The following is a 12,599-nucleotide window of genomic DNA, read 5'->3' on the forward strand; positions in this document are numbered from 1 at the left end:
CTTCCACGAGCCTGGAGCGCCTGTGTGTGTGCCTCTCTCTCGCACACGTGTTTGTGCCTCTCTCGCTCGGTAGAGACTGAACACGTGCGGAAATCATTGGCATGCACAAACCGAAAGGGAAACTGGCTTGTTCGTATGCCGAGTGTGTGGTCATGAACCGAGGCAAAAATTTGGCGAACTTTTTGGTCGTAAACCGATTTATATGTGTACCGAGACGTTCGTGAACCGAGGTTCCACTGTGTGTGTGTGTATATATATATATATATATATATATATATATATATATATATATATATATATATATATATATATATATAGTGGTGTGAAAAACTATTTGCCCCTTCCTGAATTCTTATTCTTTTGCATGTTTGTCACACAAAATGTTTCTGATCATCAAACACATTTAACCTTTAGTCAAATATAACACAAGTAAACACAAAATGCAGTTTTTAAATGATGGTTTTTATTATTTAGGGAGAAAAAAAAATCCAAACCTACATGGCCCTGTGTGAAAAAGTAATTGCCCCCTTGTTAAAAATAACCTAACTGTGGTGTATCACACCTGAGTTCAATTTCCGTAACCACCCCAGGCCTGATTACTGCCACACCTGTTTCAATCAAGAAATCACTTAAATAGGAGCTGCCTGACACAGAGAAGTAGACCAAGAGCACCTCAAAAGCTAGACATCATGCCAAGATCCAAAGAAATTCAGGAACAAATGAGAACAGAAGTAAATGAGATCTATCAGTCTGGTAAAGGTTATAAAGCCATTTCTAAAGCTTTGGGACTCCAGCGACCCACAGTGAGAGCCATTATCCACAAATGGCAAAAACATGGAACAGTGGTGAACCTTCCTAGGAGTGGCCGTCCGACCAAAATTACCCCAAGAGCACAGAGACGACTCATCCGAGAGGTCACAAAAGACCCCAGGACAACGTCTAAAGAACTGCAGGCCTCACTTGCCTCAATTAAGGTCAGTGTTCACGACTCCACCATAAGAAAGAGACTGGGCAAAAACGGCCTGCATGGCAGATTTTCAAGACGCAAACCACTGTTAAGCAAAAAGAACATTAGGGCTCGTCTCAATTTTGCTAAGAAACATCTCAATGATTGCCAAGACTTTTGGGAAAATACCTTGTGGACTGATGAGACAAAAGTTGAACTTTTGGAAGGCAAATGTCCCGTTACATCTGGCGTAAAAGGAACACAGCATTTCAGAAAAAGAACATCATACCAACAGTAAAATATGGTGGTGGTAGTGTGATGGTCTGGGGTTGTTTTGCTGCTTCAGGACCTGGAAGGCTTGCTGTGATAGATGGAACCATGAATTCTACTGTCTACCAAAAATCCTGAAGGAGAATGTCCGCCATCTGTTCGTCAACTCAAGCTGAAGCGATCTTGGGTGCTGCAACAGGACAATGACCCAAAACACACCAGCAAATCCACCTCTGAATGACTGAAGAAAAACAAAATGAAGACTTTGGAGTGGCCTAGTCAAAGTCCTGACCTGAATCCAATTGAGATGCTATGGCATGACCTTAAAAAGGCGGTTCATGCTAGAAATCCCTCAAATAAAGCTGAATTACAACAATTCTGCAAAGATGAGTGGGCCAAAATTCCTTCAGAGTGCTGTAAAAGACTCATTGCAAGTTATCGTAAACGCTTGATTGCAGTTATTGCTGCTAAGGGTGGCCCAACCAGTTATTAGGTTCAGGGGGCAATTACTTTTTCACACAGGGCCATGTAGATTTGGATTTTTTTTTCTCCCTAAATATTAAAAACCATCATTTAAAAATTGCATTTTGTGTTTACTTGTGTTATATTTGACTAATGGTTAAATGTGTTTGATGATCAGAAACATTTTGTGTGACAAACATGCAAAAGAATAAGAAATCAGGAAGGGGGCAAATAGTTTTTCACACCACTGTATATATATATATATACCGTACACATAGACATAGTCTTCTTTTATAAATTTAGAAACAATGAATTGTCAAAAATGTGTTATACAGTGTGGATGTTTTTTCTAATTTTCAATTTTTTAAAATATCTTGATCTTACATTAAACAGGGTATTTTAAAGGTTTTATGCTGTAAGCTTTAAATATATACAATGATTGTTCCATAATACACAACAATGTGTTCAGTTAAAAGGTTAATTATCTAGTTTACTCTTTCATACAAGGTATTAAGAAATTCCTTAATTTTTAAAAGTATACTAGGCATCTACAACTCAAAATGCTGTAGATATAAAAACAGCTCCATAATCAATAATTGTGCCGTACAATTAAAATTTACTTACTTAGTTGCTGTGCCCATTTAACTGCTGTGCCAGTATCAGCTGCATTGCCCTCAGCTAGGTAGACCAGTTCTTGTCCAATTTTCCACCCAATGACTGGATATAATCCTAGACAAATTACACCATAGCAAAGTGTTAAGTGTTCAAGTGTTAAACACAAAGTAGTTGTATAGTGAACTTAAAAAAATTAGGCTCCACACTTCCCATGTGCATCTAATTTACCATTTAGAAAGATTCTATGGACTTTAAAGCCAATTCCAGCAAAGATAAAGAAAAGGCTCTACTCACTAGTTTACAGGTGCTGGTCATAAAATTAAAATATCATGACAAAGTTGATTTATTTCAGTAATTCCATTCAAAAAGTGAAACTTGTATATTAGATTCATTCATTACACACAGACTGATGTATTTCAAATGTTTATTTCTTTTAATTTTGATGATTATAACTGACAACTAATGAAAGACCCAAATTCAGTATCTCGGAAAATTAGAATATTGTGAAAAGGTTCAATATTGAAGGTACCTGGTGCCACACTCTTGTAGCGGTGCCACATAGTTAGTGTTTAAATGTCAGTTCTGTGTGTGTCTCGTTTCATTGTCCCATTGACTGCGTGTATGTGTATCAGTTAATGTTGTCCCCGTAAAGGAGGACGGATGATGGGAGGAGTTCACAACCACTAATCTGGAAAGCACCTGTGTCAAATCAATCAATTACTGCCGTCACTGACTATTTAAGGAGAAAAGAAGGAGACGAAAGGGAGAACCAGCACGAGAGAGAGAGAAAGAGGAGAACCAATATCGCATTCACGACTACAACTTGCTTGCCGATTCATTTCATTGCGCTTGGACCCAGTTTGTTTTTCATTCATCCGGACTGCCTTTCAACCTGCTTGCCGCTGAAGACCCCGGGGTCGAATCATCATTCGCCACACGCCGAGGAATCACGGTGAGGTTGTTCCAAACGCCGGGAAATACAAACACTACAATTGCCGCTAATCAGTATCCGTATTCAGGACATTTATTCACGTTCGGACTCAAGTTCACGATCATTCCGTTTGCTAGTCATTTGTCGTTTGTGTGGTGTGTGTTATATGTTACGTGGACAAGGGAGGGGATTGGTATATATATTTTCAGTTTTGCTTTGGGATTGTTGGGGTGGAGGAATATTTGGGTGTGCATTTGTCTTGTGGCGTGTCTTGTCTCATTTAATACATTTATTCCTGTTTAATTTTACATTCTGCCTACTGTGTCTTTGCATTTCAAACCGTCGATTGTGGGGAAAGTTTATCTGTGTAGGAGTACGGCTTGACAGGAAAGGTTTCTCAGTAAATTATCCAGGCCAAAGGTCTTGGAGGTGTAGCTGCCGGCTGGGAATAAGGGGTCGGCCGTTACACTCTAATCAGCTAATTAACTCAAAACACCTGCAAAAGCCTTTAAATGGTCTCTCAGTCTAGTTCTTTAGGCAACACAATCATGGGGAAGACTGCTGACTTGACAGTTGTCCAAAAGACGACTATTGACACCTTGCACAAGGAGGGCAAGACACAAAAGGTCATTGCTAAAGAGGCTGGCTGTTCACAAAGCTCTGTGTCCAAGCACATTAATAGAGAGGCAAAGGGAAGGACAAGATGTTGTAGAAAAAAGTGTACAAGCAATAGGGATAACCACACCCTGGAGTGGATTGGGAAACAAAACCCATTCAAAACTGTGTGGGAGATTCACAAAGAGTGGACTGCAGCTGGAGTCAGTGCTTCAAGAACCACCACGCACAGACGTATGCAAGACATGGGTTTCAGCTCTCGCATTCCTTGTGTCAAGCCACTCTTGAACAAGAGACAGCGTCAGAAGCGTCTCGCCTGGGCTAAAGACAAAACTGCTACTGAGTGGTCCAAAGTTATGTTCTCTGATGAAAGTAAATTTTGCATTTCCTTTGGAAATCAAGGTCCCAGAATCTGGAGGAAGAGAGGAGAGGCACAGAATCCATGTTGCTTGAGGTCTAGTGTAAAGTTTCCACAGTCAGTGATGGTTTGGGGTGCCATATTATCTGCTGGTGTTGGTCCATTGTGTTCTCTGAGGTCCAAGGTCAACGCAGCCGTCCACCAGGAAGTTTTAGAGCACTTCATGCTTCCTGCTGCTGACGAACTTTATGGAGATGCAGATTTCATTTTCCAACAGAACCTGGCACCTGCACAAAGTGCCAAAACTACCAGTACCTGGTTTAAGGACCATGGTATCCCTGTTCTTGATTGGCCAGCAAACTCGCCTGACCTTAACCCCATAGAAAATCTATGGGGTATTGTGAAGAGGAAGATGCAATACGCCAGACCCAACAATTCAAAAGAGCTGAAGGCCACTATCAGAGCAACATGGGCTCTCATAACACCTGAGCAGTGCCACAGACTGCTCAACTCCATGCCACACCGCATTGCTGCAGTAATCCAGGCCAAAGGAGCCCCAACTAAATATTCAGTGCTGTACATGCTCATACTTTTCATGTTCATACCTTTCAGTTGGCCAGCATTTCTAAAAATCCTTTTTTTGCATTGATCTTAATTGATATTGTAATTTTCCAAGCTACTGAATTTGGGACTTTCATTAGTTGTCAGTTATAATCATCAAAATTAAAAGAAATAAACATTTGAAATACATCAGTCTGTGTGTAATGGATGAATCTAATATACAAGTTTCACTTCTTGAATGAAATTACTGAAATAAATCAACTGATAACTAATAACTGTCATGATATTCTAATTTTATGACCAGCACCTGTATATAAGCAATATCTGACTCAATTCAGTAAACAGACATTCTTCATAATTATTCATTTTACTTTAAACAGCAATGACACCATACCTGAAATAGTAAAAAATCACTTTAAAAGTGTTTTTTCTAAACTTAAGCTATTTTTTTTTACTTTTAAATTTCATTTTTGATTGTACTTTTTGTTTTTAATTTATTATTTTTAAAATTTTAGATTTGTTTAGGTGTAGTTTTTCAGCAATTAAGAAATAAGTTCAGCAATTAAACGCTAAGTTACATCTTCACAAACATGGTATATATGCAGATGGCACAAGAAATTATGTTCTAAAATTAAACTTTTTTAGTAAATTGTAAAAAATATATAGGCAGTCGTGGATCTTATTGGCATGATTCTCCAACAAAAATAACTGCAGAAAAACTTACTGAAAGTATACATTTTCAGGCAAAGAAAATATCGAGCGTTGATCCAGGTCTTGGGTTTACACATACATCATAAAATAGCTTATACAGATCATATTCCCAAGAAAAAAAAAACAAATATTGTGAGATTCAGTCATTCTAAAGACGACTGGATGTGTCCTCTGTACCTCAGTATTTGTATTCTTCTGACACATCCTTTCACCTTTACGATTGTAGTTTCCTCTAATGTGTACAGGTGTACCTGTGAAAAATGTGAATTGTTGGGCATTGAAGACAAATGACTCCATTGCAGGGAGTGGGAAATGCTGCCTTTACCACTGGAAAACCTAGATGTGTCAGGTAGCCAAGCCTGCTTGGTTACATGACCCTGCTGCCTGTGTAACTGATGAGGATGAATTTTCTGCCATAATGAACTCTGCAATTCTGAGCACATTCTTTCACTTTCCAAAACTGAACTGAAAAAAAGTAAATCAAAGCTGGAAAGAACAAATGGACAGGTTTCCTCAGAGTAAATTTATTTGTTGATCTCTTTTATTTTTCTTTAGCTTTATTGTCTCCAATGTCTGCACAAAATACTCTCTACCAACTGGTGTGTAAATTGTATACAAAGATCTACAAGAGGCTTTCAGATTGCTCTGAAAAGATAACTAGATGTAATTGGTTCTTCCTCAACTAATAAAATATTGAATAGTTACTATCATTTTTTGTTTATCCACCTTAATAAATGGTTAAGTGTCTGTCCTGTTGCTATGCCTTTGTCATTCCAACAGATAGCACATCACAAACATTAACATTGCTTTTATGAGTCCCATAGAAAATGGCATATAAAAGAGACATAAGCATTGCATGATGCCTGAATTAAACATTGTGAACACTGTTAATTGTAAATATAGCAATTCCTACAATATATATCAATGATGTATTATCTTGTGTCAGGGATGCCAGGGGCAACGACCCGACCGGGACGCCTTCAGGAACGAGAAGAGGGTCAATGCCCACCCTGGATCACGTGGGGGCTGCCTTCCTGGTTGCTTTGGGGGCCACGGGTAGAAGGCTTGGAAGCCCAACCCTGTAGGGACCCGTGGTCACCGCCAGGGGGCGCCCCAATGCCTTGGGGACCCTGGACCTCAGCACTTCCGCCACACCGGGAAGTGCTGGGGGGAAGAAGAGAAGGGACACCCGGAGAGCTTCCGGGAGAACAGCCGGCATTTCCGCCACACTGGGGCGTGTCTAGGGAGGAATGTCGGGACACACCTGGAGCTCATCCGGGATGATATAAAAGGGGCCGTCTCCCTTCATTCGAGGCTGGAGTCGGGTGGAGGCAGGACAAGGCAGGCAAAGAGAGAGTGGAGACGGCCCGAAGAGAAGGCATTGTGTGGCCAGGACTGTGTTGGGGTTCGTGTGTGCACTTTGACTTTGTAAATATTGTTGTAAATAAACGTGTGGTGGTGGAAAACAACATGTCCGCCTGTCTGTGTCCGGGCCGCGTTCACACTTGTCACTGCAGTAACATGAGGCTTACTGATTCATTCATTTCTTAAACAGTGTAATTGAATACAGGGTTAGGAGCGATGTTCCCTATAATTTCTTTTTTCTCTTCAAAAGTGCTGTGCAACACCATTAAAACTGATGTGGTTGGAATATTTGTGCCTTTCCTGTTAGCGCTGGTTGAAAAACAGGAAATCACCAAGGAAGGGCACTAGCCTATCGCAGGGCCAACTCCCACTCATGCCAATTTGGAATTACCAATTTGCTGAGCTGCATGCCTTTGTAAAAGAGGGAGAAAATATAACTCTGACTTGGGGAGGATATGCAAACTTCACAAGGACAAGAAGCGGCAATGAAGTACAAACCCATGATGCTAGATCCGTGAAGCTGTACAGCTAACAATGGTATATGCACGTTGCCATAAATAAGATCTATGCACCTATTCAGTATGCATCTTGCAAGTAAACATATTCATTGCAAATATGCCAAGGCTTTATTTTTCACCCTGCTTCATTTGCAGCTGCAGTGCAGTTACTCAACTGGAAAACGTTTGGACATGCAGTAGGCTTCAACAATGGACGATCAGGTAAATTTTTGTTGCGCTTCTTTGGCTGTAAATAGTCATCAGAAAAGTAAAAGCCACAGACTCGCTGGTGTGCCTTTTCATAGGTCTTCTATTCGGCTGTTCACATCCAGACATTGCTTTAAGGTATCTTGATTACCATATGGAATCTGTAAGTTTTGTTTTTGTCATTTAATTTTCACATCCTGGAAACTAGCATTTCTGACCCATTTCTCTCAAAAGATAAAATCGCACTAAACTGTAACTTTTCATGCCACAGGGTTTATATCGTGGTGATTTAATTCCATATTTAAGAGAAAATTCCACCCATGAAGGCCACTGCTATCACATAACTAAATAGGAAACTCATCCTTTCCTTGATAAAAATAGTACTAGGAATACGTGATAAAAATGATTATTTCCAGATTCTTTTTTTGTCACAAACATGCGGTAAGTTTTCTTTTACTGAAATATTTAATAAACTTTTATGCTCTTATTTTCCACTGGAACCCCGTGTCCAATAGATTCCAATATAAAAACACCAGGGGCCTCATGTATAAACGGTACGTACGCACAGAAATGTTGCACAAGAACGTTTCCACGTTCAAATCGTGATGTATAAAACCTAAACTTGGCGTAAGCCACGCACATTTCCATAGTACCTCATACCATGTTGTACGCAAGTTCTCTGCTCAGTTTTGCAGACTAGCGGCACACAGCATCAAAGCAGTGCTACTGTTCCTGTGTGGTTTATCTTTCTTTTTCAGGTCCACGTCTCTGACGCGGCTTTATAAATACAATGAAATTAACCGCATATTGTTTATTAGTTTAAAGCATCTGATTGTAATTAACCAGTAACAATATAATGGTCCACAGAATGGTCAAACTATTCCAAATACCATAACTGCTTTAGCGTTGTTACTCTCACTGCACCTTCTTTTACCTGCTCCCGTTAGGGGTTGCCACAGCAGGTCATCTTTTTCCATATAACTCTCACTGCACCACTTGGAGCAGCTGATCGGAAACAGAATTATTGGTATACAGCATCAAGCACACGCTGCCTCAGCCATGCTTCATATTTGAACTGCTTATCACATGGCAAACGCTTCAAACCTTTCCTGTATGGACCTCGCGGTTCAGAAAGAGTTTCATCTCAAGAGCTCTAAAAGCATTCAATCAGTCCATCAACTGCTCCTTATTGAAATGTTTGTACTTATAAGTACAATCACCTCACTGTAAATTTGCACTACAGTTATAATATTGCACAACCTGAGCCACTTTATAAAGTGCGTATTTACATATGATGAAGATATCATTTTTAAGATGAAATGCAGCAAAATATGTTTATTATATTATACAGATAAAACCTTAACTTCATTTAAATAATCTATATTGTTAATAATTAAAGGACACGGTGTGGCTACGTTAGCAAGGATCTGGCGCTCCACTCACGATTGTTCCTGCCTCGCACTGTATGCTTCACTGGGACTGGCGTGAAAGATAGAATAATTAAACATGTACTACGAAGATATTTAAATGTTCCTTAAAAGTTTTGAAGAATCGACCTTATAAGCTTACAGATGGCTTAACGTCTATTACAGAGCTGATTGTGTGGCGATCGGTTACTTGGAGAAAGAAAAGGAAGGACAGCAATTTCAGGTTAGTACGTTTGAAAGAGACAATACTGCAGGGGCGGCCTTAGGCATCTGCAAACTGTGCACCCTGCACAGGTCCGCCAAGCCAATATATACTGGAATATAAAACAGAAAGAGAAAATAACGACACAGATAAAAACTCAGTGGCAAATTTCGGCAAAAGTTAAATGCTTGTGTCATGAGCATGAGGCGGCTATGCAGTGTCCGCAATGGACGTGACCATCCACCATGCATAAGATACCATATTGACATTGGCGGGTGAAGGGGCCACCAATTCCTTCTCTGCCCAGGGCCGCCACAAGCCTAGAGCTGCCCCTGAGTACTGCTGCAATAAATTATTTCATCGAAGGTCGCGCACAATCACTGCGCCACCATGAAACCCATGTTTAATAACGTGCTTTAACTCCTATCATCATGAAAATGATATCACGTATAGATCTCAGTATTTTAATTATTCAGAGAGCTTTAATATCACGAATGTAATGGATTCTGTGTCCTGTCGGAGGAAGAGTACCAGTTTTAGAAGCACACAGTGATTCACACACATAGAGCAAATAGAAGAACATATACAAAACAAAGCATTTAATGTGCTATTTTAATTACGATGTGATTTGAGAAACTGGTTAATAAAATGATTTTAAGATGAAGTTTATGATGTTCTACTTTAATGACAAAATAAACTACGTGATTAAAGTGAAAATTTCGAGATTGAACTTGACATTTCATGCTTTTCCCACACTGTGTGCCTCTTTTTTTTTCTCTGTACCCTAATAAACTTTCATATGACACTCAGATGGTGAGCTATGACTCGCCTTTTCACAGCGACTTTGATATCTGACAACTTCTTTCTTATTTCGTGCACTGTGCAACTTTGTGAACTTGAGCTTTCAAGTTTCTCCAACACGCTATATCACTCGATCAACTTTCTTTTGTTGATTATACCACAGTTTAAATCAACAAATAGTATGTTTTTCCTTTGCCTCCACTTGGTATTCGCTGAAAATCTTATATTTCCCCCCGTGCTTTTCCCATTGTCTTTTCACAGTAGGCTGAGCTTATGGGCTATTTATATTGATCTGCATATTCAATGAGACATAATTCTGTGAGGAAATAGGGCAGGACAGCAGGTACGTGCACGTGCGTTACTTTTCACGCTGACCGGGATTTATGCAGTGGAACAATGTGGAAGTACACACAGATTACTGCATCTGGATTTTTCTGTGCGTAAGCACATTTTGATTTTTGTGCTTGCGTCATGTTATAGTGCGAATTCTACGCACAACGTTATGCATGAGGCCCCAGGGGGGTATTTTCCATATGTCGCTTAAATCATCCTAGATTAGATGCCTCATCTTGGATGAGTTAATGCCAGTGAAACTCATCCAGGATAAGTCATTTTTTCAAATGCAACTGTGTAGTAGATTAGTCTAGCTGGATCCAATAATCCGAGATGATTGCACGCGCCTGCACTGATTGAAAGGCCCATATATAATGAGTCTAGAAAACATGATCAGCAAGTCTTTAAAAGGCTGCAACAAAATGAAGAAAGAACGGGCGCATTTTACACACAAGCGGAGCAGGACCTTTTACTCGAAAGATATGAAGAATTTCAGTATTTAATATGTACAAGGGTAGTACTAGGGTGTTGTACCGTGTTAGTCATTATGAATGTAGAGAAGAGCCAAGCAAAATGACACCTTTTATTGGCTAACTAAAAAGATTACAATATGCCAGCTTTCGAGGCAACTCAGGCCCCTTCACATTTGCCTGAAGAAGGGGCCTGAGTTGCCTCGAAAGCTTGCATATTGAATCTTTTTAGTTAGCCAATAAAAGGTGTCATTTTGCTTGGCTCTTCTCTATATGTACAAGGGGTAACACTGCAAAAGCAGCCCAAACCAGAAAAGATGGCTGGCAAAAAGAGGCCGACAAAATAAACGTGCAAGTAGTGTGCATTGTACTTACTGAATGCAGCATTTCATTTCCTATGTGTCAGATTAATTATTATTTAATATGTCATAATTCCAGATCAAAATGTGAGCACAAGGAGAACATGGGAACAGGTTAAAGTGAAGTACAAGAATATAGTTCAAACTGGTAAATATTGGTATATAACTATTTAAAGAATTGTTATAATTATAATATAATAATTATATTATAATTATAATTAGAATCATATATAATATAAAAAACTTTAATTTTAAAGCTAATAAGAAGGCAGACAAGCAAAAAACAGGTGGAGGTCCACGAAGTCCAAACCTAACCACTACAGAAGAGTTGTCTATCCAGCAAAATGCCCATCGTCCTGTTTCTGAGGGCATTCCAAGGGGAGGCTCCTCCTCAGAACCAGTGGCAGGATGCAGTGGTCATTGCATATATTTGTCCTCAATGTGTGCCATAGGTATTTTCCATATAGCCCTCTTTTTTGTTGGGTCAGTTGCAGGGAATGTCATATCTTAAGAACCTGCGTCTGACCAACGAGATATTGACGAAGGTCAAACATTTGATGAAGACACTGTCTGATTATTCATCAGGAGGAGAGGTAAATTTTCCAAATAATGTTTGAACAAACTTCACTCTGATCAGTCCCATGTGCTAATCGTGATATAACTGTTTTGCAGGAGCCTGTAGCCAGCACACATGTCCCTTTTGAAACAAAGTCCACATCAAAAAGAGGAGATGGTGAGGTTGGTTGAGCTATTTGTTGTACTTTATACAAAATGATTCAAAATGATATACTGTGTATACAATATAGAGGAAAAAAGGCATTTGTAATTGCGTATTTATTTGCAGAAAAATGTGAGGGCTCTATACAAGAAATATCTTCAACAGAAAATCGCATACAGAAAACTAAAAACTAGAAAAATACAGCAGGACATGGAACTTCATGAACTGAGGACAACCAAAATGAAGTTGCAGATGCAAATACTAGAAAAACAATTGGTAACAAAATTCTCTTATCTTTTTCCCCATATGTATATGTGTATGCGTGAGTGTATCCTTAATTATGTTCTCCTCCTTACAGGCTGAAGAGCCATAATATACAATAAATAACTTTTGTGTGAAACCACTGTTGTCTTTTTCATTGAAAATATTGGGCCACAATTCTGTCTCTGGCAGCTCTGCCACTGGTGTGATCAAGGTGCACTGGGTCAAGGTCATCATCAGGCTGCACTAAAACCTCAGGGACTCTCTCTTTTCTGATGGTCGCTATGTTGTGTAAGACAGAGCATGCAATAATTATGTCACATACTCTGTCAGGTGCAACCCTCAGCCTTTTTAGACATTGAAATCTCTCCTTCTCTCCTGGCCAAAGGTCATTTCAATTCGTGCCCTTGTCCTAGACAGAGCTGCAATATATAGAGTTTGTGGCCCAGGGTTGGGGTTAAGAAACGGGGTCATTGTAAAATGCCTACTG

The 12,599-nt window shown here is 39.5% G+C and overlaps 1 protein-coding gene across 1 annotated transcript in view; it reads right to left on the bottom strand.

Annotated features, from left to right (window-relative positions):
* The window catches only part of gk5 (glycerol kinase 5), a 135,855-nt gene that overhangs the window by 24,956 nt on the left and 98,300 nt on the right, over window positions 1–12,599 (bottom strand). The window contains exon 11 of the mRNA XM_039760358.1: window positions 2,303–2,407. Within this exon, the coding sequence (XP_039616292.1) occupies window positions 2,303–2,407 (105 nt within the window). The remainder of the gene's footprint in view (window positions 1–2,302; window positions 2,408–12,599) is intronic.

Source organism: Polypterus senegalus, chromosome 1 (assembly GCF_016835505.1).
Source record: "Polypterus senegalus isolate Bchr_013 chromosome 1, ASM1683550v1, whole genome shotgun sequence".
Classification (NCBI taxonomy): Eukaryota; Metazoa; Chordata; class Cladistia; order Polypteriformes; family Polypteridae; genus Polypterus; species Polypterus senegalus.